The 27,808-nt window shown below is 37.8% G+C and overlaps 1 protein-coding gene across 3 annotated transcripts in view; it reads left to right on the plus strand.

Moving 5' to 3' along the window:
- The window catches only part of LOC126203827 (palmitoyltransferase app-like), a 395,567-nt gene that overhangs the window by 122,876 nt on the left and 244,883 nt on the right, over positions 1–27,808 (plus strand). For 2 of the 3 annotated variants that reach the window (XM_049938196.1, XM_049938197.1), the window contains exon 9: positions 21,375–27,645. In XM_049938196.1, coding sequence (XP_049794153.1) covers positions 21,375–21,697 — 323 coding nt within the window. In that variant the 3' untranslated portion in view covers positions 21,698–27,645. Of the gene's footprint in view, positions 1–21,374; positions 27,646–27,808 lie in introns of those variants that run through there. The other variant, XR_007540386.1, reaches the window with a different exon arrangement.

The raw sequence follows: 27,808 nt of genomic DNA on the forward strand, positions 1-27,808 counted from the left end.
GTAACATTACAAACGTTTCACTTGCAGATTTTCCTAGTTTGAAACAAAATTTGATGTTAACACGCTGTTCTTTCTGTACACTCAACATTTTCCGACGCACAGACAAAACGTCAACTACTTAAAACAGACGCCACGGGCAGACTGAGTGCAGGAGGCAGATGAAACTCGAGCAGTAGGCGGAGCGAGAGTCACGTGACAGGCCACGCGACTTTCAGCCTTATTGCATTCATTTTATTGTTTCACCAGTACTAGTCCGGTTTTTTTCTAGCCACACCTCGTAGTTTGTTTGCTTTTCAAGCTTAAAAATTTGAGAAATGTCCATGTGTGTGTTTGTGTGTGTGTGTGTTTTACAGTTGGTTATTACTACTATCTGTATGGTTGGAGTTAATTTTTATATTGTGCTTTCGATCATTCGTAACTGACAACATTATTCAGGATTTTCTTAATGTTCTAAATTATAGCTTTATTTGGTTACATTGGTTTGAATCATTACTGCAGTTTCTTTTCGTATCTGCAGTAGTGTTTTGCAGCGGTTATTTATGTAATTCAAATTCTTTGTATGAACAATTGTGGGTTTGCATATAGAACTTGCTTGGTCTCCCTCTACAATTTTTACCTTGTACATTTCATTACCAAATTGGGAATTTCTGTATCCCTTAGGGTGTGTCCTATCAGCTGACCACTTTTATTAACCAAATTCCTTTTCTCTTCAGTTCTGTATGTCTTCCTTAGTTACACTATCCAACCATCTAGTCTTTAGCATTCTTCTGTAGAAACACATCTCGTAAACTTCTATTCGCTTCTCATCTAAAGTGTTTATCATTTACTTTCTGTTTACGTACAGAGCTGTACTCCAGAAATCTATCTTCAAATAAGAATTTCTAATGCTTAAATTTATATTGAACATTAACAAATTTCTATTTTTCAGATATGCTTTTCTTGCTATTATCAGTTTGCATTTTACATCCTCTCTACTTTGGCTATCATTAATTACTTTTCTGCCCAAATATTGAAACTCGTCTGTTACTCTTAATTTTTCATTTCCTAATCTGATTCCCTCAACATCATTTGTATTAATTTGACTACATTCAGTTATATTTGTTTTACTCTTGTTGATATTCATCTTATAACCTCTTTTCAAAACACTATCCATTTTTTCAACTGATCTAGGTCTGTTGTGAATTTGATAAAACTACAATGTTATAGTCATATCTCAGTTTTAATTTCTTCTCTGTGAACTATAATTCCATTCCAAATTTCTCCTTGGTGTCTCTGTAGTATCCTACAAATGGTTATTGCAATGCTGCTATCTGTGTGATAGGTGTGTTAAGTTGTATATTATGCAGGCTGGATTTTCTGTTCCTCTAAAATATTGTTTTATTTACTTGCAATGAGTTTATTTCCATCTCTGCAGTGGGATTTTCTAGCAGATGTGTTTTGTGCATATAATTCAAGTTTTTCACGTATAACAATTATGGATCTGTATATGGAGCTAGCTTAGTCATATTCATATTGTCTCGTGGAAGATTAATTTAAATAACTGAGAGGCTGTATTCTGTGCACATGCTTCTTCATTAATCACATCTTTAAAATGCAGAATGTATTAGCTATGAAATAATTTTGCACTCTGATTCATGTTAAAGCTAATGTTAATAAAGAGTAATAAAAATTACTGTGGATAGTGAACAAGGACTATGGAGAATGCCTACTTCACTACTGAGCTCTGCCCACCTCCAGAGCTGCAAGACCCTGCTGCCACTTTTCCTTTTTTCACTTTTTATGTGATTCCTGTCATCTAATGCAATAGCATAACTTTTATAATCATTGGAAACTGGTAGACATATGGAAGAAACAGGAGATTTCAAGTGACAGTGAGGTGAGGCAGGGGGCAAATGAGATATGGTTATGATTACAGGGAAAGTACCACAACCGAAGAACTATGAATATCCATAAGCAGGCTAGGTGGCATAGATGGAGAAGTTGCCAGAAAAATCACAAGAAAAAGTGCAGGTCAGAATGATGATGGTTTCAAGCAAAAATCACACAAAATACCAAATTTAAAGTAAATATAAATTGGCATCATGGTTAGTAAGAATGAGAGAGGCATATAAAAATGAGAATTATATAGAATAAATGAAAGTAGAAACAGAGAAAGATGAGGTGGCACACAAATTTAATCTCCATTGTACTTCAGTTTTTTGTCTCCTTTCAAAAATAATTGTTTCTCTGTGGTTTAGTTCAGAAAATTATCTTTTCAGTTTTACTTTGAGTATTATTCATTACTTTTTACATTCTACAGTTTCTACCACTGTCTCCTCCTCCTCCTCCTCCTCCTCCTCCTCTTGCTCTTCCTCTTCCATTTACTCATTTCCATTTTTATTTCCTTTCTCCATGATGATTCTTTTTCTTCTAGCACTTCTCCTTACATTTGTCTATGAAATGGAAAGTATTTTTCCCTCATTCCCTTGTACTAAAAATTTTGATACTAAGGTCATTCATAAATGATGCACTCATTTTATTTATTTATTTCCATGTTTTGTGTTTTTCTTAGCTTTGTACTGAAGGGCTGTAGAGAGATAACCTTGCTGCTTCTCAGTGACCACATCCCAACATTAGGGAAATTTTAACAATTCCATCAACATATTCAGCTGATGAATGGTTTGTGTAGTAGCAGCAGAAACCTTGGTCCAGGTGAATAACCATGTCAGCTCTTAGGGACGCCCTGCTTAAAGAATAATGAAAGTCTGGTGGACTCATTCAGGTCTCCAGGGTGCATGAACTAACAATTGCCATGTTTACTGAGCTTTTCACTTAAGACATTGACAAGTAGCAGATGAATGTGTCCTCATAAATGAGATACCCAGCCTCAAGCAACAGAATACGTTAACCTGTGACAGTTTATATACATGCAACTCTGCCTGGAGCCTTCCCCATGTTATTATTAAGACAGATTTCTGAGTATTTATTTCTTGAAGTAGCAAACAAGAATACACACTTACTCATGCCGTCCTAACCACCAGCTGAGCAATGCTGCAAGACGGCGAAGATTTAACACTTTGAGTGCTAGTCACTTATTTTAACATACTCATCCCAATAGCAGCCTGTTATATCCTTCACCTCGTGCTGGGCAGTTTATCTCTAATTTGACTCTCTGCACTGGAAAAAAAAAATGAAACCAATTTTCACACTTAAAAATAAAGTGCATCAGTTGCTTTTTTAAATAAGCATAAAATATATTTTTCTTCTGCTAAACCTCTGGTCATCAGAGGTCAAGATAAAGACTGCCTTCCTCAGGTGAATAAAGGTTTATATTAGCATTTCATTTATAATTTAAGAGCGAAAGTACATATTTAAATCTATGTATACGGTGAAAAGGAAGAATATATTACGATAATAACTTAATGTTCGACATAGTTATTTTTTGTGTGGTAGAGCTGGCAATGTCGTTGCACACAAAACACCACTTTGCATACACCTCACAGAAATGATTTACCTTTCCTTTTGGCTACTCCTTTCTTCTCTCTTCCTGAGCACACTCTATATGCATTCTGTGCTTCACTCTTTTACAGGAAATGATTTCTAATCACCTGTGAAATCTCAGTAGCACTTGCGGAAGTTGAGTGTGAGTAACACATCATTGACAGATCTTTGCAAACAGAACTAGTGAATTGGCTGGTACTAATTTTCTTCTTCATGAACTGTGTATTTAATACAAACTAATCTGAAACAGCAGTGAGAATTAGGTGCAACAAAGGCTTTGTTCACCACTTCAAAGAGCAATGGTTGAATATTCCATGTGACATTCTCTGGCCACTGGAGTCAACACCAAGCTTGTTTTTATTGTAATCAATGATTGCCACTAGTCTGATTCACCCCTTCCCCTCTGTCAGTATGGGAGGGCATGTCTCCTCTGTACGTCGTGCTTATCATATACATGTCTGTTGTCTTTCCTTCACAGTGGATAACTGTTTGTCTGTTCAAGTGATTTAGGAGGCAGGCAGCATTCTTCTTCTTTACTTTTTAATGCTACCAGTGAGAGTAGTGCACTTTCTTTCAAGAGCTGTCGATGGCTGTACACTTGTATAGTACTGATCAGTTAACATTGTGTGGCCCTACTGCTAAGTTATCAAGAAGTCTTAGCACTACATTCATCACAGCATTGTCCTGCCACAGGATGCATCAAAATATCAAATACATTCTGATTCTACTTCCACAAGCACATATTATTCAGTATCTGTGTTCCTTCTGTGGCATATACTGTTTGAAACGAAGACATCCCTGAAATGGACGCATCCCTTCATTAATGGCGAGGTTATATTTGCCTTTATATCCTCTCTTGCATCAGTGACATATTTTGTCATATTCTGCCATGTTTCAAATAGCGAATCAATCCTGGTTCACCTTTAGCTTTCACATGAATTTTTACCATTCATGTGGAAGTTGGAACATATTAGTAAACACCTATTTCTACTCATTATGGTCAGACAGAAACTGCATGATGCTACTGGAGCTATGCTCCAACGATCTGCAATTGATGGTTGCTCGCTAACACTCAAATCTAAAATGATAGCAGTAAATTTTCAAATGTAGTCCAGAGCGGCTGTTTTCCACCACTAGTGTGCCGTTTGGCTGTAGTTGATTAAGGTGTTGTTTTCTTTGTATTTTCTGCCCTTCGTACAGGTTTGTCTGCTCTTTCATGAGGTGTTCCAGCTCATCATCGATAAAATAGTAAAATAAATCTTCCAGATCACTTTTACTGTTCACGTTTGTATCCATGTGTATACTTGCATTAAGGCCAGTATAAATTGAAATACTTTTTTGAATATCATCCCTCTTGTTCCAGTCATTTTTCTGCACTGACCTTGTTCTTGACCATTTTCATCCTCTGTCATTTGCTACTTGCAAGTGCCTCTCAGTTTCTGCGGGCCCAGCAGCAGCTTACGTTACTTTTTCATTAAACACACTTGATTCACAAATAATAAATAAATTATGAGTGAACATGAGCATGTATGTAACATAATAGCAAAGAAACATTAATAAAAATATTGTATTATATTATTTCATGACATGCACATATGTATAAAACAAAAAAACAAAATCACAGAAGCCTTCTTGCCTGGATCAGATAAATTGTAAGTGTTGTCTTCAACCATGCCATCAGCATCAAGAAGATTGCTAAGATCACTTTCAGATCCCTCAAGAATGCAAAGAATCTCTATGTCACTGAGTGGACTGTTATGAGATGTACTGTTTAGCTGGCTGATAATGCTAAGAGTGGCATCTCAAACTCCACTTTCTGATATAATTGTTTCAATTACTAGATTGTGTTGTGAACCAAATTGGCTGTAATGAGTATGACATAGCAAATGACCAGGTACATTCAGTTCCACCACCATGAATTTATTTTGTTGTCATCTTCATTCACGACCAGTGTTTAAAAGTAGTAGTCTGTAACTTTTAATTCCTGATTGAGAGCTCCTGATGCCTTGCTGTCATACCCCTTTGGCACTATTTTGACTGGCATATAAACACTGAAAAACTTTACTTCCTTTCTTTAATGTTACAATATTAGAGATGGAAAGTTGCTACTCACCATATAGCAGAGATGCTGAGTCGTGATAGGCACAACAAAAAGATTCACACAGTTATAGCTTTCAGCCATAAAGGCCTTTGTTAGCAATACACACACCTACACACATGCCAGCTCATGGAAACCAAACTTGCACACACGTCTGCAATCTCAGATAATTGAAACCACACTGCAAGCAGCAGCACCAGTGCATGATGGGAGTGGCGACTGGGTGGGGTAAGGAGGAGGCTGGGGTGGGGAGGGGTAGTATGGTGGGGGTGGTGGACAGTGAAGTGTTGCAGTTTAGGTGGGGGGCAGGAAGAAGGTGGGGAGGGGGAAGTAGTGGAACGGAAAGAAATAAAAAGAAATTAAAAGACTGAGTGTGGCAGTGAAATGACATCTGTATAGTGCTGGAATGGGAACAGGGATGAGGCTGCATGGGTGAGGACAGTGACTAACGAAGGTTGAAACCAGGAGGGTTACAGGAACGTAGGATTTATTGCAGGGAAAGTTTGCACATGCGCAATTCAGAAAAGCTGGTGTTGTTGGGAAGGATCCAAATGGCACAGGCTGTGAAGCAGTCATTGAGATGAGGGATATTATGTTTGGCAACATGTTCAGCAACAGGGTGGTCCACTTGTTTTTTGGCCACAGTTAGTCGGTAGCCATTCATGCGGACAGACAGCTTGTTGGTTGTCATGCCTGCATAGAATGCAGCACAGTGGCTGCAGTTTAGCTTGTAAATCACATGACTGGTTTCACAGGTAGCACTGCCTTTGATGGGATAGGTGATGTTAGTGATCAGACCGGAGTAGGTGGTGGTAGGAGGATGTATGGGACAGGTCTTGCAACTGGGTTTCTTACAGGGGTATGAGCCATGAGGTAAGGGATTGGGAGCAGGGGTTGTGTAAGGATGGACGAGTATATTGTGAAGGTTTGATGGATGGCGGAATACTGCTGTAGGAGGGGTGGGGAGGATATTGGGCAGGACATTTCTTATTTCATGGAACAATGAGAGGTAATTGAAACCCTGGCTGAGAATGTATTTCAGTTGCTCCAGTCCTGGATGGTACTGAGTTAGGAGGGGAATGCTCCTCTTTGGTAGGACTGTGGCACTTTGAGAGGTGGTGGGAGACTGTAAAGATAAGGCACGGGAGATCTGTTTTTGTACAAGATTGGGAGGATAATTACGGTCAGTGAAGGCCTCAGTGAGACCCTCAGTATATTTTGAGAGGGACTGTTTGTCACTGCAGATGTGACGACCATGGGTGGCTAGGATGTACGGTAGGGACTTCTTGGTATGGAATGGGTGTCAGCTGTTGAAGTGGAGGTATTTCTGGTGGTTAGTAGGTTTGATATGGATGGTGGTACTGATGTAGCCATCTCTGATGTGGAGGTCAACATCTAGGAAGCTGGTTTGTTGGGTTGAGTAGGACCAGTTGAAGCAAATGGGGGAGAAGTTGAGATTCTGGAGGAACGTGGATAGGGTGCCCTCACCTTCAATCCAGATAGCAGGAGTTTACGAATCTGGGTTTTTAGGAAGGAATCATCTAGATGGCCCATGAATAGGTTGCCATGCGAGTGCCCATAGCCATACCCCAGATACGGCTATGGGCACTCACGTGGCACCATCCTATGCCAAACTATTCATGGGCCATCTAGATGAATCCTTCCTAAAAACCTAGGATCCTAAACCCCTCACCTGATTCAGATACATTGATGACATCTTTGCTATATGGATTGAAGGTGAGAACACCAAATCCACATTCCTCCAGAATGACAACTACTTCTCCCCTATTTGCTTCAACTGGTCCTACTCAACCCAACTAGCCACCTTCCTAGATGTTTACCTCCACCTCAGAGATGGCTACATCAGTACCACCATCCATATCAAACCTACTAATCACCAGCAATACCTCCACTTCAACAGCTGACACCCATTCCATACCAAGAAGTCTCTTCCATACAGCCTAGCCACCCATGGTCGGCACATCTGCAGTGACAAGCAGTCCCTCTCAAAATATACTGAGGGTCTCACTGAGGTCTTCACTGACCGTAATTATCCTCCCAATCTTGTACAAAAACAAATCTCCCGTGCCTTATCTTTCCAGTCTCCCACCACCTCCCAAAGTCCCACAGTCTGGCCACAGAGGAGCATTCCCTTCATAACTCGGTACCATCCGGGACTGGAGCAACTAATTACATTCTCCGCCAGGGTTTCGATTACCTCTCATCATGCCCTGAAATGAGAAATTTCCTGCCCACTATCCTTCCCACCCCTCTTACGGTGGTATTCCACCATCCACCAAACCTTCACAATACTCGTCCATCCTTACACAACCCCTGCTCCCAACCCCTTACCTCATGGCTCATACCCCTGTAGGAGACTGTAAGAGACCTGGTTGCAAGACCTGATATCCCTCATCTCAATGACTGCTTCACAGCCTGTGCCATATGGATCCTTCCCACCAACACCAGCTTTTCTGAATTGCACAGGTGGGAAGTTTCCCTGGAATACACCCTACGTTCCTGTAATCCTCCTGGCCTCAACCTTCGTTAGTCACTGTCCTCACCCATGCAGCCCCCTCCCTGTTCCCATTCCAGCACTACACAGCCATCTTTTCACTGCCACACCCAGTTTTTTTAATTTCTTTTTATTTCTCTCCTTTCCACTACTTCCACCTCCCCACCTTATCGCCTGTCCTCCATCTAAACTGCAACACTTCACTGTCCACCACCCCCACCATACTACCCCTCCCCACCCCAGCCTCCTCCTTACCCCACCCAGTCACCACTCCCATCATGCACTGGTGCTGCTGCTCACAGTGTAGTTTGTTACCTGAGACTGCAGATGTGTGTGCAAGTTGTGTGTGTGTGTGTGTGTGTGTGTGTGTGTGTATTGCTGACAAACACCTTAATGGCCAAAAGCTGTAATTGTGTGAATCTTTTTGTTGTGCCTATTACGACTCAGCATCTCCGCTATATGGTGAGTAGCAACTTTCCTTCTGTAATATTGTTACATTCCATCCGGAATTTTCCATTGTTTGAATTTCTTTAATGTTATGAATACTTGGTTGAGGCTGCGTGGTGATGTTAAGCAGATCGCAGTTTTATGGTGTAAAATTGGTATTTCAGTATTTGGAGTAATTAAACAAAAGTTTGTCTGTTTCCAAAAATAGCTGCGAAAACATTGTCAATTATCTTCTCAGATATTTGTTAAATATTTTTCTGCTGGACAATAAGATATTTATTTCCTTTCCAGCAGGACTTTCCTGACAAAACTCCAATAATGTCTGAACAGAAACATACATGATTGAAATCCTCCTGGATATTAGCCATATCATTCTCTAAAATTCAATAGAATCTATAAAACAAAAGTAGAATTTTCAGTCAACTTTTAGTAGTCCTTCTTAGGATGACAAAGCATTTAGTGATATGATAAAATTCACAAATTTCTTTCTTCATATAATTTGAGACACAACACACACACACACACACACACACACACACACACACACACACACACAGAATCCACCCACCTACCCAGTAGGTAGGCTAGTTTTAAACCTAGTAACTGAGTCATTAACATGACTGCAGATATAATGAAAAAATATAATGAGTTAGCTTCGAGAGATTAAGTTAAGTGAAAGTTCTTCTGGCCTTGCGCTCAGCAAAGTTGAGCGACTTTTCATCTCTACTTAGACATTTCAAATTGTTCAGTCTCATTTGGGCTTCTTGTCCGTCTGTTATTTACTTATTTCATTTCTTTTGAATTGTCTGTCCCTCTTTTCGCTCTTATCCAGCAGACAGGAAAGAAATCGGATTCCAAAAGTTGGAGCAGGTTCTCTTTGAGTACTTAGCTGTTTGATAAAGTAATCCTTTCATTTGTATTCTTTATTTTGTAACAACTGTGAACAGAACAAAGCATCCAGACCAGTGATAAAATTTTAGATAAAGCAAAAATATGATGTGATAAGACGACTTGTCAGCAAGAGCTTTTAATTCTTCCTAAGATTATCTCTTTCTTTGCACTGTTAGTAAATTTTGTATCATTAGAAAAATAGAAAAGCAGAAGGAAACAACTTTATTTCCGAAAGTGTAATTCCAAGTCATGTAGCTTGTCCAGAATTAAGCTACAGAACACCATTCCGTATTATCACTGCTGGAATCATTATCTTATAATGTTTTGCTGTAGGCTTGTTTTAAAAACTGTTGTTAGTATTTAATGATATTTTCTGAATCACAAGATGATGACAGTATCTCTTCATCCTGTTCTAAGTTTTGATGCATGGTGCAGAAACCATAACAGTGATCATGATTCGTTCAATGATTGGAGAGTCAGCCACCAGACATACATATCAGTAGGCAGTCAAAAAACTTACCGCTAGATGTAGCTGATGTGTAATTACAGAATTATTCAAATTGTTCGTTTGGAGTAAAAAAACAATTTACAACTGACAGTACTACTAATGAAATATACATCAAAAATTTTATGGTGAATTCCTACAAATTAGAATTTAGTAATGAGATCTGATTCCAGTGGTGTTGACTTTTAATAGGAAATCTATTTATGCACAGTGGATGCTGATAGCACTAGCACTTCTTTTAGTAATAAACTAGACAGGTTATGTGATCCTGAAATCTTAGTCTAAAAAGTAACAAATTTTTTGAAGAATTTCCATTTAATTTCCAAATGCCCTTGCTAGTTTTCATTAGTTTGTCCAATCGCCCCATTTCCATTGCTGAGTGACAGCTGTTGCTCTCACTAAATAATAGTAATATTCAAAACATTAGAACTTATTTGTGTCTCATAATAATGGAAGCATACCAGATACACAAAGGACCCCATTACAATTATCTAAAAGACAGTGTGGAGTAGCTACGAATATGTTCACCTAGCAGAATCCAAAGTTCACAGATGTTACTGGAGATGAAATGCTGGAATCTCAGGATTATAACATATCCAAAATTAAGAAATCAGAAAAATGATAGAAATGGAAGAGATCATAATGGAAACTATTAAGAGGAAGAAGTTACTGTGGTATAGCCATCTCTGGAAGGGGGTGAGGGGGATTTGGAAGGTCCTACACTGTGGAGGTTGAGAGAAGTGAGGAATGTTATAAGCTGTGAACAACTCACAAAATGAATATATGTATATCATGAGGGGGGGGGGGGGGGGGGGGGGGGACCTCTTGCATATTCAAAGTTGATGGTGTTCTCGACTTCTGATTTCATTAGACTTCTGATTTCATTAAAATCTTCTCAGAGGCCCTGAGAACATGATATTTAAATATGGAGATATGGTAATAGTAGTTTGAGGGAATGCTATGAGAGAACCACAGTCTTATTTGCAAAAAAATCATTTTACGATTTGTAAATAATTTTGTTGATATTGGTTCCTTAGGGAATTGGTTTTAGTTGTTTTCATGGGATTATTATTTCAGGTTAAAGTGAAATTGCTTCAGTAACATTTCTGTCAACGCTCTATCTGTTTTACTCTCACCAGTTTTCCAATTAATTTGAACTAGTGTAAAGCTTATGGGCCACTAGCCAAGTATTTGTGGGGTAAAAACATGTGCAGTTCACTCACATCATCTTTGACAGTGATGCACAGTAATACAATTCTCTGCCGATCCAGAAGAAAATAGAATGGACCTCATCAAAACATTACATTTTTTTGCTGAGCTAACTCTAATGGAAGCCTATGAAATTTATTTTTGGAATTTTGTGTGTTTTCTTGGATTTAGTAAACAACCAACTGACATAAATCCGACCAGAAGGAAAAGGGTATAGTGATGATTTGCTGATGGATAAACATGGTATATATTAAATCACATGAGTATCTTCCCTATCGGCTTCATATTTTCTGTGCTATTTCTATAGCACACAGCCACTCAGCTGTTTGTTCTGCTCGTTGCTGACTAATTTACTAGTTTTATAATCTTGTCTAATTCATTCTTCTCTTCCTGTCTTTTGTCATATTTTATTCTCTTCACACAGTATTTTGAGGACTTCTCCTCTGCACCATTCATAACTTTATTTGCCTCCCTTTTTCCTCTTCTCTTAACTGATATTTCAAGAACAGGCTGTATATAGTATTTGTTACCTTGAGCCTTATCACAACTGCTACTATTGATGAGTACTAAAGTGTTTATACCTTATTGAGAAATCTTTCTTATTCCTTTATTTTTCTGTAACCAGTTGATTGTTTCTTTGTTTTTGCCTCCTACCTCTGTGTTTTTTTTTATATTTGTTTTAGACATTTTAAATTCCTTGTTTATTGAGAATGGAAGTCATCATGTGTGAGTGTGCTAAATATAAAAAATAGAGAGATACACATCAAATTAATATTTAGTTTTATTGTTCATGCTACCTACTTTGTGTCTGTTGTTAATTATTCAGGTGATGAATATCATCAAAAACAAAGAAAATACAGTTTTCTTTGTCTTTAAATGGCCTTTGATATAAAATGTAACTGTAAGTTGTCACATTAGTAATATGGTAAAAGCTCAATCCCTGAAACTAGTAGACTTTACGTGAAAGCAATGAAATGATATCCTACTCCCTTTTATAAGACAGCAATTCTACTATCCTCCCTATAAAATCCATTAGTGCAAGAAATGATTAGTAGTATAATATTACCATTACATTCATAAAAAGTAGTTTACCAAAAGCAACATTTGCGTTTGATATTGTATCCGCTTGATATGAAAAACATTTGTGTATGGTCATGAAGTGCATTTTCTGCATTCAAATTTGTCTTGCTGAAATACTTTTTCGGTGTGTAATGTATGTATGTTTTTTTATTGTTCTTATAATTATTCTTAGCATTTTGGTAGCACCATATATCCAGAGTATTATGTACATTTTCATGTGTAATTTTGTTTAATACTGTATGGTTGTTATGCATTTCAATGTGTATGATGATGAGTTTCTCTTTGTTTAAATTCCCTTTTACTTTTTCTTTTCATTCCGTATCTTTGGAGGGTCAAACATTTAGGGTAAGTGAGGGCTTTATGGTTATGATTGTTTTCTTAAAAAAAGAGAGAGAGAAAAAGAAAAATGCATTTGCATGTTGCTGGTAGCTTATGAGTGATAGCTGCTGAGTGCTATTACAGAAGTATAGCAAAGTTATGTTTGTAGTGAAGTTCTGCATGCTACTGCCACTTCTATCCTCCTAGTATTGAATGCAGTCTTAAGTATGGACGCTACACTGTGTATGAGGCATTAGTTTGATGTGTGCATGGCCGTGATTTGCCCCATTATAAATTGAAATATTGGCAAAACAAAAGACACTGGAGTTTCATTTATAGAAACTGAGTTGGTATGGTCTCTGAAGCTTGTCTAAATTGGGTTATTTGTGCTTTGCTCATTGTATGTTTATTTTGCATGTGAATATAAAGAAAATAGTGAACTTGATGAAAACTATGTGTTCTTTTTGTTAAATAAATTTGTGAATTTGATTCACAGTGAGATATGTTCTGCATGTATGTGACATACGTGTTAGTAATCAATCAATGAAACATTATTGTTATATGAGTCAGCAGTGTGGGACATTTGAAGCATCCAGTTCTTGAACTGTTGGGAATTATATACTGAAAATAGGACCATGTTCGCCTTTATATTTTATGCCAGTTTTAGTAAGTACAAAGTGAACAAAATCACATGCATCCTACGATTCCAGTCTGTTTTCATTTAATCACCTTGCGCAAAGTGTAACTATTTTCAGCAAATTTCCATTAACTAAGTAATTTGAGCAGTTCAGACATAAATGTCTGATATGATTTTGGACACAAAGCTTATTACTTTAGTACGTGGATTGGTAGGAGTATTGTAATAAAGTTCCAGCAGTTGTGGTATATACTTATCTGATACCCTCATCTCAGAAGCTGTCATTGCATAATTTTCTCATTGAAACATATTATAATGTAATTTACTATTGTGTGTTGTGCATTTTTATTGTTGTGAGTTCAGCTATTATCAGAGTCTGTTATAAAGTTTAATTTATTATTATTACATGACAAAGAAAATAGTGCTCCTGGCAGTAGAGAGAACTAGACCTGTCCATGTTAGTAGATACCACCAAATTCCAGACGTTAGTGGTATGCACTGTTCGCTCAAAATCGTCAGAATGCAAGAATGGAAAATAACTGAGGGAAAGGTACTTACACAGGTGTAACAACTTGCTATTAAATTTGACAAAGAAAAGAGGAAAGGAATGAGAGAACTAATGGAGAATGTAACACTCATGAAGTATTAAACTTGTGTGATTTGCTAGCTAAGGGTGGAAGAATACAGCACCAAGGGCAATAGGCATCAGATATCTACCTAAGCAACGAGAGAGAGAGAGAGAGAGAGAGAGAGAGAGAGAGAGAGAGAGAGAGAGAGAGAGAGAGAGAGAGGGGGGGGGGGGGTGACAATGAGGCTTACAAGAAGTATTCATAATATAGATAATAGTGCAATTTCTACATTATTATGAACAATGTGATGGCTCTATATTATGTCCCTTATGATATTATTTGCTTTATTATATGTTAGGAGCATGTTTCCTTAAAATTTTTATCTTAATGCCGTATGCATACGTTAATGGACTGATGTTGACTCCGTTAATCTGAAGATGACTCACAAGGGCAAAGTGCGTCATTGGCAGTAAATATATGAATAAAATTTGCAACCAAAACTGTCTTATTTCGAGGAATGTGAAAAAAACATAGAAAAAGCTTTACAGCTATGTTAAACTGGAATTGGTTTGTAGGCTACCTATAAACAGCAGAATTAAAATGACCATTGATTTGTTTCAACAAGATATTGATCTATAAACTTTACAAAGTAAATAGGTAAAGTGATTCTGTGTGAGGAGTTTTTCGAAGAGGTATGGCAGTCAATCTTAAATTGTTGTGCATACTAGTAGTGACATATTTTTAATTCAGATTTTACTGTCCATCTACACTGAAGTGCTAAAGAAAATGGTATACATTCAAATACAGAGATATGTAAAGAGGCAGAATACAGTGCTGTGGTCGGCAATGCCTATATAAGACAACATGTGTCTGACGCAATTGTTAGATTGGTTACTGCTGCTACAATGGCAGGTTACCAAGACTTTAGTGAGTTTGAACGTGGTGTTATAGTCTGCATACAAGTGACCCGTATAACCATTTCAAGAGTGTACTGTGAATATCAGGAATCAGGTAAGAAATGAAATCCAACATCACTGCAGTTGAAAAAGATCCTGCAATAAAGAGACCGATGATGACTGAAGAGAATCATTCAGTGAGACAGAAGTGCAACCCTTCCACAATTTTCTGCAGATTTCAGTGCTGGGCCATCAACAAGTGTCAGCATGCAAACCATTCAATGAAACATTACTGGTATTTTTTGGAGCCAAAGGTCCACTCGTGTACCTTTGACGACTGCATGACACAAAGCATTACACCTTCCCTGGGCCCATCAACACTGACCTTGGACTGTTGATGACTAAAAACAAGTTGCCCAGTCGGATGAGTCTCGTTTCAAACTGTATCGAGCGGATGAAGACAGCCTCATGAATCAATGGACACTGCATGTCAGCAGGTGACTGTTCAAGCTGGTAGAGATTCTGTATTGGTGTGGAGCATGTGCAGTTGGAGTGATACGGGACCCGTGATATATCTAGATACGGCTCTGTCAGGTGACATGTATGTAAGCATCCTGTCTGCATCCATTCATATCCATTGTGCATTCTGACGGATTTGAACAATTCCAGCAGGACAATGTGACACCCCCACACATCCAGAATTGCGACTGAATGGCTCCAGTAACACTCTTCTGAGTTTAAACACTTCCGCTGGCCACCAAACTCCCCAGACATGAACATTATTGATCATATCTGGGATGCCTTGCAATATGCTATTCAGAAGAGATCTCCACCCCCTCGTACTATTGCAGATTTATGGACAGCCCTGCAGGATTCTTGGTGTCAGTTCCGTCCAGCACTACTTCAGACATTAGTCAAGTCCTTGCCTTGCCATGTTTTGTTGCGGCACTTCTGCATGCTCACAGGGCCCCTACTGGATATTAGGCGGGTGTACCAGTTTCTTTGGCTCTTCAGCATATAATTACAAAAGCTTAAATTCTGTTGTTCATTTAAAACTAAACCATAACTTACCCTGGATTACAAAGTGTTTTCATGAATAGTAGATAAAGCTAAGCCTTAGCTCTATTCCTCTTACAACTGCTATTTCGGTGTATGACAGTGCTAGACTTGTAACAATACACATGTCTGAAGTGTTACCTTTGTCTCTGAAAAAGTCACATCTCATGAGTTCACCCTCTACAAGAGAAATAATGGCACATGACACATTTGCTCTTCCTAGTGGAACTCATTATTTCATCCACAACTTCAAAAATCTTCTAGTCATTAGTTTCTGCATTCTGTCACATTTACAGTCATTGTAGTGAAAATAATTTTGAACTTTATAAAGTTACACTTTTACCGTCAATCATATGGCAAAAGGTAAAAACTTGCAGCTTTCATATTTCCAGACTTTGTCTGTAAGAATTTATCAATTTTTTACTGTTACCATTTTGAGCATAATATATGAACTGTTGAGCTAGCACTTCTTTGTACTCCGTATTTATTTCTGTTCTGTTCTGCAGAATACTTTTATTACCAATTGACATAAGTGGTTAATTGCTCTCTAATTGTATTTCTATTAAACCTCATCGCATGTATCTGAATATAGTTTATATTAATAACCATGTTTAAGGTATAGGCAATATTAGAAAAATAAAATGTGTTGCTAATACTAAGAAAAGAAGATATATCGATGTTAAATAGCTGTCACCATATTATTATTATTATTATTATTATTATTATTATTATTATTTACTTGGCTGAAAGATTCCATTAAGCTTAATTATATTTTTTAACTGTTGTATTCTATTTTTTAACTGTTGTATTCATGTTTGTGTTAACCAGTTAGTCATAAGAGATAACATCAGTGTCAGCAGTTCACTGTGCTGAGCTAGCTTTAAATTGGAGAATCATGTGAATACATCTTTATAACCTCTGAGGATGGCTCTTCTAGTAGGAGACAAAAAGCTAGCACAAAAAACCATGGTCTTAATTGACAGAAAGCCAATTTCTTCAGAAGGTAAATATGAAGACTGACTTGTACATTCCGTGCCTTACTGGGCATGGTCATGTTGGGGACTGGAGGTGATATGTCTTGCGTAGGTGCAGAGTAAAAACATATTCAAAGGTAGAAAGAAATAAAGTCTTCCAGAAGGAGAACTGACGAAGCAGATTATGAGAATTTATTTAGGAATACTTAGGTGTACGAGGTCAAATTGTGCTGCAAATGCAGAATCATAGAAATAAAGTTTATATCAATATAGATGAAAGAAACTTGTACGGACAGCATATGTTGCAATTATGAAGAAACCAAAAGAAAAGGAAGTTCCGAATGGAACAAGGCAGCTATAAAATACACTCCTGGAAATGGAAAAAAGAACACATTGACACCGGTGTGTCAGACCCACCATACTTGCTCCGGACACTGCGAGAGGGCTGTACAAGCAATGATCACACACATGGCACAGCGGACACACCAGGAACCGCGGTGTTGGCCGTCGAATGGCGCTAGCTGCGCAGCATTTGTGCACCGCCGCCGTCAGTGTCAGCCAGTTTGCCGTGGCATACGGAGCTCCATCGCAGTCTTTAACACTGGTAGCATGCCGCAACAGCGTGGACGTGAACCGTATGTGCAGTTGACGGACTTTGAGCGAGGGCGTATAGTGGGCATGCGGGAGGCCGGGTGGACGTACCGCCGAATTGCTCAACACGTGGGGCGTGAGGTCTCCACAGTACATCGATGTCGCCGGTGGTCGGCGGAAGGTGCACGTGCCCGTCGACCTGGGACCGGACCGCAGTGACGCACGGATGCACGCCAAGACCGTAGGATCCTACGCAGTGCCGTAGGGGACCGCACCGCCACTTCCCAGCAAATTAGGGACACTGTTGCTCCTGGGGTATCGGCGAGGACCATTCGCAACCGTCTCCATGAAGCTGGGCTACGGTCCCGCACACCGTTAGGCCGTCTTCCGCTCACGCCCCAACATCGTGCAGCCCGCCTCCAGTGGTGTCGCGACAGGCGTGAATGGAGGGACGAATGGAGACGTGTCGTCTTCAGCGATGAGAGTCGCTTCTGCCTTGGTGCCAATGATGGTCGTATGCGTGTTTGGAGCCGTGCAGGTGAGCGCCACAATCAGGACTGCATACGACCGAGGCACACAGGGCCAACACCCGGCATCATGGTGTGGGGAGCGATCTCCTACACTGGCCGTGCACCACTGGTGATCGTCGAGGGGACACTGAATAGTGCACGGTACATCCAAACCGTCATCGAACCCATCGTTCTACCATTCCTAGACCGGCAAGGGAACTTGCTGTTCCAACAGGACAATGCACGTCCGCATGTATCCCGTGCCACCCAATGTGCTGTAGAAGGTGTAAGTCAACTACCCTGGCCAGCAAGATCTCCGGATCTGTCCCCCATTGAGCATGTTTGGGACTGGATGAAGCGTCGTCTCACGCGGTCTGCACGTCCAGCACGAACGCTGGTCCAACTGAGGCGCCAGGTGGAAATGGCATGGCAAGCTGTTCCACAGGACTACATCCAGCATCTCTACGATCGTCTCCATGGGAGAATAGCAGCCTGCATTGCTGCGAAAGGTGGATATACACTGTACTAGTGCCGACATTGTGCATGCTCTGTTGCCAGTGTCTATGTGCCTGTGGTTCTGTCAGTGTGATCATGTGATGTATCTGACCCCAGAAATGTGTCAATAAAGTTTCCCCTTCCTGGGACAATGAATTCACGGTGTTCTTATTTCAATTTCCAGGAGTGTAGAAGGCAATCTGCAAATAGTGATAGGAATGTGATAGATTTATAAAAGAACTTATTAGACATAACAGCTTGAAGAAAACTAAACAAACTTTTGTTGGGTAGACACCACATTTCATCAGTTAAGATGGCAGATGGCACAATAACTATCAACTGAGAGAAAACTGTGCAAGCATTCTAAGATATCTTTAAATGTTTGTGGAGTTTCAGAAATGAATCAGCAATATAGGTAGTTGATAATGAAAATAATGACTTTTTGGAAGACGTACCAAGTGAGGAATATAAAGCCGTTTGAGATACGGAAGAGGAGAGGTGCATGGACATGACGGTATAGAAATGGTTAAATCAGTGGAGGAAAAGTAATATGAAAGGAACTTGCAATATTGTTTTCAGAAAGTTTGCAAAAGAAAATTCCCCAAGCGTGGAACAGTGCTTCTGCTTCACAAGAATGGGGCAAACAACGCTCAAATATTGACCCATCACCTTCCCCCCTTTCTCATAAAGTACACGTGGATGGAAAAAAAACATTACACTTTAATCATTTGGAGAAACAAGGTGGCTTTAGAACTGCTTGACCATGTGCAAATTGTGAACGAAAGTATAGAATGAAGCAGGGAAGTATGAATTATCACTTTGCTGGGTTTCATGGGCTTTTAGAAATCTTTTGACTTGGATAGTATACAGGGTGTTACAAAAAGGTACGGCCAAACTTTCAGGAAACATTCCTCACACACAAATAAAGAAAAGATGTTATGTGGACATGTGTCCGGAAACGCTTAATTTCCATGTTAGAGCTCATTTTAGTTTCTTCCACCTACGCTGAATGGAGCACGTTATCATGATTTCATACGGGATACTCTACCTGTGCTGCTAGAACATGTGCCTTTACAGGTACGACGCAACATGTTGTTCATGCACGATGGAGCTACTGCACATTTCAGTCGAAGTGTTCGTACGCTTCTCAACAACAGATTCGGTGACCGATGGATTGGTAGAGGCGGACCAATTCCGTGGTCTCCACGATCTCCTGACCGCAACCCTCTTGGCTTTCATTCATGGGGGCATTTGAAAGCTCTTGTCTACGCAACCCCGGTACCAAATGTAGAGACTCTTCGTGCTCGTATTGTGGACGGCTGTGATACAATACACCATCCTCCAGGGCTGCATCAGCGCATCAGGGATTCGATGCGACGGAGGGGGGATGCCTGTATCCTCGCTAACGGAGGACATTTTGACCATTTCCTGTAACAAAGTGTTTGAAGTCACGCTGGTATGTTCTGTTGCTGTGTGTTTCCATTCCATGATTAATGTGATTTGAAGAGAAGTAATAAAATGAGCTCTAACATGGAAAGTAAACGTTTCCGGACACATGTCCACATAACATATTTTCTTTCTTTGTGTGTGAGGAATGTTTCCTGAACGTTTGGCCATACCTTTCTGTAACACCCTGTATACTGAGGAATACATATGTCAGTGCTACAGCTTCAATTAGGCTGTATCAGGTTTCAGATTTCAAATAGAAATCAAACAAGGGATTCCATATCACAGAAATTATTCTCACCGGTCAAGGAAGTTTTCTGATCCTGAACTGTAAAAATAAAGAGGGAATATGTATTAAACAGAAATATCAGAACCACTTTTTTTTTGGAACAAACTAATTTCGTGAGTTTGACAGGTCAGGAAATTCAACTATAATAAGACTAAAATTCAGCTACAATAAGACTAAAATAATGTACATTGAACACTCTGAAAAATAAACTGTAAAAATTAACAGTGCTGTCCTGTTTTATGGGGTTCTGTATTTAGTAGGACTCTGGAAGACACTGAGTGGATGGACAGTGAAATAAATGCAGCAAAGAGTAAAATATAGCTTGGAGTGCTTTTGGTGAACCAAAAAAGGTCTTCAAAACTGTTTCTGATATCTCTTAAATGGGTAGTTCACATTTAGTGTCTCTTAAGAATTTTGACATATTGAAATAGGATATTGTCTTTTAACACAAAACCACTCCAAAATTGAAGGATTGGGAGCGGTGAAAGCTGGGAATTACAAGGAGAGGCAGAAAAAAGAAACAAATTGGCCAGGGAACAGAATGGAGTGAAATACATAATTATGATACTAATGAAAATGAAATGGCAGTTGGCAGGACATGTAGCCAGACGATTGGGTGGAAGATGAACCAAGAAGGTTGTCTGCTGGATTTGGAGCTATAAGAAAAGACCCCAAGAAATTGATCTAATGGAAGATGGGTAGAAATATGCAGGAGTCACATGGCTCCACATAGCTGAAGACTGTAATACATGTAAAAATCTAAAGGAAGATATTCAACAATGTAGGAGTAGTTAAATTGCCACTTACCATACAGAAGACACTTCAAGTTACAGTAAGTAGCAATTGATCTTTCCTACAATGTTGATATTTCTGACTGGAGTTTCCATTGTTTGATAAAGGAAGATTTTATTCAGCAGTGGATGTCAACCACCACCACCACCTTCCGACCTTCAGATTGACTTACCTGATCAGTTAGGCAATTTTTGATGGTCTCCAAACCATGGTACAACTTGGCATTTTTCACTTATAAAAATCATAGCTAGGGGATAAAGAAGTGATAAGTGATGGAAAAAAATGCTAGGACTGACTGAGAATTTAGTGCTGAACCTTTTAGTGGTCATGCTGAAGAGTATGTACTGATGTATAATATTTAAAATTATATACTTTAAATGTAGTCAGCATGTAGCAGCTAGCATAATATCAGTTTATTTTAAATGCCTCTCATTCCCACCCCAGAGGTATTAAACAATAATGTTATGTAGTATGGATAAGCAAATGATGTAGCAACGTTCACTTTGTTTACAGTTTCATTATTATGTCTATCTCAACTTTGTGGTGGGATAATTAACATATTGACATTTTTCCGCAGGTAGTAATGCGAGTAGCACAAATGGCAGTCCCACTGGGGTCACCGCAGCAGCCATTAGTTCAAATGTGTCTCCAGCTCAAGATGCGGTTGCTCCCATTCACCCCACACTCATTACCCAAGTACCATGCGAAGAAGCTGCAGGTACTGTTACGGACTTCACACTCTGTGATGCTTCTGTTGCAATGCCCTTAAGTGCATCAAGATTACGGTTGCTGCAAGACACCACCATGATAGAATCTGCCTTGGATTTGGACTCTCTGGAGGAAGCTTCTGTGGGGGCTGGCAGCCAGGCCGGCTTGCTCCATGTCGGCAGTGTTGTTTGACAGGAGTCTCTGTCTGCTAAAAGATGTACATTTTGCATTTTCTAGGCTAGTAACAGTGCTTTGGTGTGTGTGTGTGTGTGTGTGTGTGTGTGTGTGTGTGTGTGTGTGTGTGTGTGTGTAGCAAATTTTCCTGGCACTGAGATACAAAACTGTCTTCAATCTGCAGTACTGCAACCTACAGAACATCACTTTTGTGTAATTGTGGCAAACAAGGCTACACTGGAAGACAAATCTTTTTTGTGTGTATGTTTTAGAAATAATTTGTACATTTTAAAACAAAATGGGTGAAGTACTTCAGTTATTATTAGTAGCTCATAGCATAATTTTTGTATCGTGCCAAACGTTATTGGTCGTTATCACATTTTTAAGGAATTTAAGCTCTGTTTTGTGATCTTTGCAAGTCCGAAATCATTCTCTTTGCATGAACAGTTTTAATGTGTTGTGTGTTGACTGCTAAAGAGGTGCTTTTCTCCCAATGTGTGTGCCTCAATTTTGCGATAATAAAATGAGTACTAATTTTTTGGTTACGCATTTGAAAGTGTTAATTAGAAAACTTTAGCAAGATTGCTATGTTCAGTCAGTGTGGACCAAAATTCTCTCAGTTACTGTGAATGCAGGATATTTAAGATCCTTATTCACAGTGGAGCAAACATTCCAAAATTTAAATGGCTGCATTACAATGCAATTTATTCGTAATAAAATATATTGAATGGTGTGGCAGTTGCACGATTCAAAAGAAATTTCTTGCTTTTGTATAAACAAGCTGGAAAGTCAGCATTGCTATAAAAGTTGCATTTTCTGATTCACTGTAAACAGATTTATGCCTTTAACAATTTTGAGTTCTTAATTGAAGAAGCTAATGCACATTTAGAAATATGTAACCTTTTTAATTTGTCAACTGTTGTCTCAAAACTACTATCTCTTAGTCTCATCACATTCTTCTGCCACAACCACACCTCTCTAACTGTGTAATAGCTGCTTGTGTCTTTAATTTTCATTTTAAAAGTGTGTTGTGTTTTTATCAATCAGAACATAAGATGACGACTTAATTTTCACCACTTTGTAATCAAGAGTATTCTATGACTTTTAGAATCACTTTTAATAACTTAAACACAGTTTCCTATTATCGTCTCTGTTTATGAAGTCAATTATCGAAACATATTTTAGCAGCATGTACCATCCTTAAGTTCCTTATATTGATGCCTTACATTTCTGCATTAATATACAATTACTGTAAGGCAGTAATAGAATACTTTAGATTGGCAACATGTTATTGGAACATGCTATTCTAACTTAATTAGTAAGTCACGAATGAGAAAGCAGTTCATGTTTAATTTAGTGTGATGTCTCCAATATATAGTGTATTCAAACATTTGTAGCTTCATTTCTCATTATTTTGGATCTACTTAATTTTATTTTACTAATTATCTAATTTTGTAAACCACAGGTATTACGCTTTCTGGGTCAAGTATTGCTTCATTTCATATTCAGGTAGTTGTTTGAAAATGCCTCTTTAAATTTAAGTGATGGCAGTGAAAAAATTCGTTTTGTGATGATAGTCACTAAGTGTATTTGGTTATGACTTGCACTTTTGAATTCATCAGATGTTTTCAAATGCTAATAGAACAGGTTAATACATACTAACTAGATGTTACATATCTTTTCATTCTGTATATGCTGTATGTAGGGAGGGGAGACTATTTGAACAGTTAGGTAATACATAGAGGCAGAAGGGATGAGGGATGGGGATATGCATATGTACATGAATTTATAGACAGGCAAGAGGTAATAAGAAAGAAGGCCACAGCCGTATTGACACAAAAACTCTATATGGACAAGATAAATTGTGGTTGTCCTACACAGTTTTATAAATTATTTTATTACTTTTGTGTAGAGGTTTATTGTTACCATTATTGAAGTAGTAACAATTAAAATCTTCGTGGTATAGTATGTGTTACCTGACATTCTAAACTTTCTTTGTGTCAGTCCAGTATGTTTTTCCACCAGTATTCATACATGGAAAAGTGATACACGTACAAGCAAATATGACAGTGTGGTAAAATTAAAGCTCATCATGTTGCTAACCTTTGGCTCACACAGTAGCTTGTATGTTCACCCCTTTACTGATGCAGAGGTCCTTTTCTTGCCACTCCAGGTGTGAGGTTACCAGATCAGTCATTCCATAAGCAAGGAACAGGATATTTGTGGATTGATTTGATTGTTTGTTTTCCCCTTTCTGTCTTGCTTTTTTTTAAAAAAAAAAGTTTATTAACAGCAAATATTAAGTTTTGTTATCTCCTTTATTTATATAACAGGTTGTAAATTTGCATCTGCGAGTGCCCCCCAATCCCTAACATTTGGCTTCCTGCTACAAATGCTTCAAACAAGGTGTGAAGCCTAATTCAGATGGACATATTCCTTATCAAGAAAAAATTGCATGGGGCTGCAGAAATATTACAATATTTTAAATATAAAATTTAGAGTCAAATGTAATAAAAAGTTGCAGCAGCTGCTGTTTAAGAAGAGTGTAAGTCTTAACAGATTAAAAACAAAAGAAAAGAAAAAAATAACTTCCTAAGAATGATTTGTATGCAGACTAGGCTATCACATTTATATTATTTCTTGGAAGAGATTTGTTTACAGAATTTTGGAAGAAGTAATATGCATTTTGCTTCTTCTCATTCATTTATAATTTTTTAAGCTTAAAAATCACAGGCACTCCAGCAGTGTGTTAAATCTTAAATCTTGTGTGTTATTCCATGACTCAATACCAGTAATACCTGCAACTAAAATTAGTGTCTTCCATGGGGGTCATGTTTCTTAGCACACGCACTCTTGCTTGTGACACATTGAAACTTTGTATACCTTTTCTGCGTAATTGAATTTCATATAAAAAAGATTTTCTTCTGTTTATTTCTCAGTGAAAGGAAAGTGGTTCATCTTTTGGATAAAATACGAACTTAAAAATACGAATTGGACAGGTCATTTAGCCCACTGAACTTTCTAAACAGTTACTCTTGTAATCCCCAAATAAACAAAAAAAATTCATACAAATTTTTAGATTTGTATAGAGTAATTTGGTGAAAGTATGCGTATTCCAACTTGCTGCCTGGTTATTTATAAGAGAAGCTGATGAATTCAAAAGTTTAGTGATCATTGTATATTTTGTTACTGGCGTATTGATATCTTTAGTTTGTAGATAGCTTCTTCTCACATAACTAATTACTTGTCTTTACTTTCTCATCTTCTGTACCTTTTGTGATGAAAAAGTCAGACTGAAGAAACAGGTTACTATTCACCAAGTCCCAATATCCATCTTGTATAGCATAGGTACAGTTCTTTAAGTTTTTCATTCAGTCTTTTTCTCTAAGATTGCTAACATATCAGTGTTGAAACATTCTATTATCAGTACCCTGTACTTTAATGGTATGAGCAGTGCTGACCGATAGCTTTTTGACAATGATAAAAGTACAAATAGAACTTCAAAATTACGATGATGGAAAGGTACCTTATTTGAAAGTTGGTATATTTAGTGTATCTGTGTCATGTGTTGCATCATTCAGTATTGCCACTGACTTCAGTACTTTCTTACTTGAGTTACAATACAGCGTGTTTTGCGTGTATATGTATTATGAAGGTTGTGAGAAATGTGCTGATAAAAGATATCCCCAAGCATTTCACAATTCACACAAATTTTTGTAACAGCACTATTATAGCCTCAGTATAATATGTATATAATTACATATATGTAATTCTTATTGTTTGAAAGCAAAGATTTTCAGATCCTTTCTCACTGCTGAAACTCCATAGAAAACAGAATATTTTTCTAAAGACTGTGTACATTTTTTGAAATCTTTTTATTTTAAATAGTTTGTTGAGTGAACTATTTACTCAATTGCCTTTTGTAAATAGAAAATGTCAAAAATAAGTTCATTCCTTGTGAACTAATCTACAAATTGTTTATAACAAAATTCCTTATGTCCAAATGTTCAAACTGTACAACATGTAACATTTAATGAAGATCGTGTTTGTATAAGTACCATTAATTTATTTTTGTAAATTTGCTGTGGAAACCTGGTTGGTTGATGGCTGATCAGTTAGTGTTACCTGATGATTGATTGTGTGTGAGTACAGATGTAAGACAGTGCCTTTAAGCCATGGAGGTCACAATCATTAGATGGTTAAAGATCTCATGCTTTTGTTGAAGTTTTGCCTTTGGTCTTTTTCTAAAACTCTCGCATCGTGACTAATATGAAATATTAACTGTCTTGTGTAAATCTGGACAGTGTAGTGTAAATGTTAAAATGCCAAAAATCTTCATTAATTTATTTCTACTTGTATAATTACCAGATAGATGATAGAAGATAATGTGTGTGATCATATTTGGTTATTCCCATGTTAGGCAAGCTAAAAGGTAGCATAACATCCAAACTGCTTTCTTGGATGGCAGTAGCTTTCATTTTATACTTGTTCCTGTTTTGTGTGCCACACTGATCATAAATATATCCGTATTTAATTGTGTTATGGATGGCACAGGTGAGAAAAGAATTTATAAATGCTTGAATATTTTTAAAAAACATAGGTGGTATGTTTCAATGTGAATATCATAGTCATGGCAATAATTTCCCAATTGTATTTAGGCGTGTTAGCTTTTGTAGCTAAATTCAATGATTTGACTTCCGCGTTGTACACAATTTATATTGAGACAGACACTCCTTTTGATCTATAAAATGTTAGTTATCCTATGTTGCAGCCACAGCTTTCTTCCCTGTTGCAGTTTCACTGACAAGTGCACATAACTTCAAATATATGAAAAATATTGTGATCTCTGAAACTGCTCATGAGAATTGCAGAGATTCATTGTTCGTTAATAGCGATTTAAGTGTAACCACTTATTTATTGCAAGAAAAACATTTAGATTTTGGAGTGAAGCAACATCATTTACAATTAGTGTTCAGTTTCATTAAAAAATTATATCTTAATTTCAAACGCTGAAGTTTGCCATAAAAGCTGTAGACACCAGACAGGAATGGTTGTTGTTATTTTTGTTGTCAGCTCCTGTTGATCACTCAGCTCTCTGTCAAACTGTACATCTTAATCTGTAGTGCAATTATTTTATGATTTTTAAGAAGACCATGGATATTTTTTATTATTTATGTAGCATTTTTATTTAGCTTTATGGAGACAGCAGAATTAATCGCATTCCCAGGAAGTTTAACACACGGTGGGAATAAATAGTTTGCACTAAGTCTCCAGGACCATCACTCATACTGTAAAGGAACATTTTAGTTCTCAAGATAATTTATTTTAATTGTTAATGCCAAAGCAGATTTTGGCATCCTCTAATGTGATACTCATTAGATTTATTTTGTCTAATAACAACCTATTTTCTGTGGGTAGTAAAATGACAACCATTGCAGTGTGACAAGCTATGGATTTCTTCATAATGTCTGTTAGTTGCAATTTATGTTGTACACTGTCCAGTTTATATGTAATATTTCAGCAAATTTGTATACATTTGTGGATGTACATATGTATATATATACATATATTATGAAGTGATGTATGTAAATGTAAATAGACTATATTATAAAGCAGATTGAAATTTGTGTGTGAACCTATTGGCATTTTCCTTCTTCACCCATTGCATATAAAATTATTGAATGCAGTATTTAATGGTATATTTCTACCAATAGCAGCCATCATTCGAATGTTAAGAGACTATCATTGCTGCAGACATAAATAATTGTTGTTAGTTTCTGGCAGTTCCATCACATTGTTACTAATAAACTCATTTCGCTTTGATCCTGTGTCATTCACATTCTTCATTATACAGTCATTACCTCCTCCTGTAGCACTTCATGTTGTGTTATCCGACAGGAGATAAAACTGCACTGGAGATTTTGTCATATGAATCTGTTAATGGAGAATTGCAAATTGGAATAAATAATGCCCAAACATCAAAGAATGGAGTTTGTCATATTGCGCAAGTCCTGTTTTTACATTTACTCCTCCAAGACATGAAGTCTCTTGAACATCTTCCATAAATAGAGAGGCAGCAGTGTATTTCTACACACTAAGATTACAGAAAATATAAGCTGCTTTTTAAGC

The sequence above is a fragment of the Schistocerca nitens genome, chromosome 9 (assembly GCF_023898315.1).
Source record: "Schistocerca nitens isolate TAMUIC-IGC-003100 chromosome 9, iqSchNite1.1, whole genome shotgun sequence".
In the NCBI taxonomy this organism is placed as follows: domain Eukaryota; kingdom Metazoa; phylum Arthropoda; class Insecta; order Orthoptera; family Acrididae; genus Schistocerca; species Schistocerca nitens.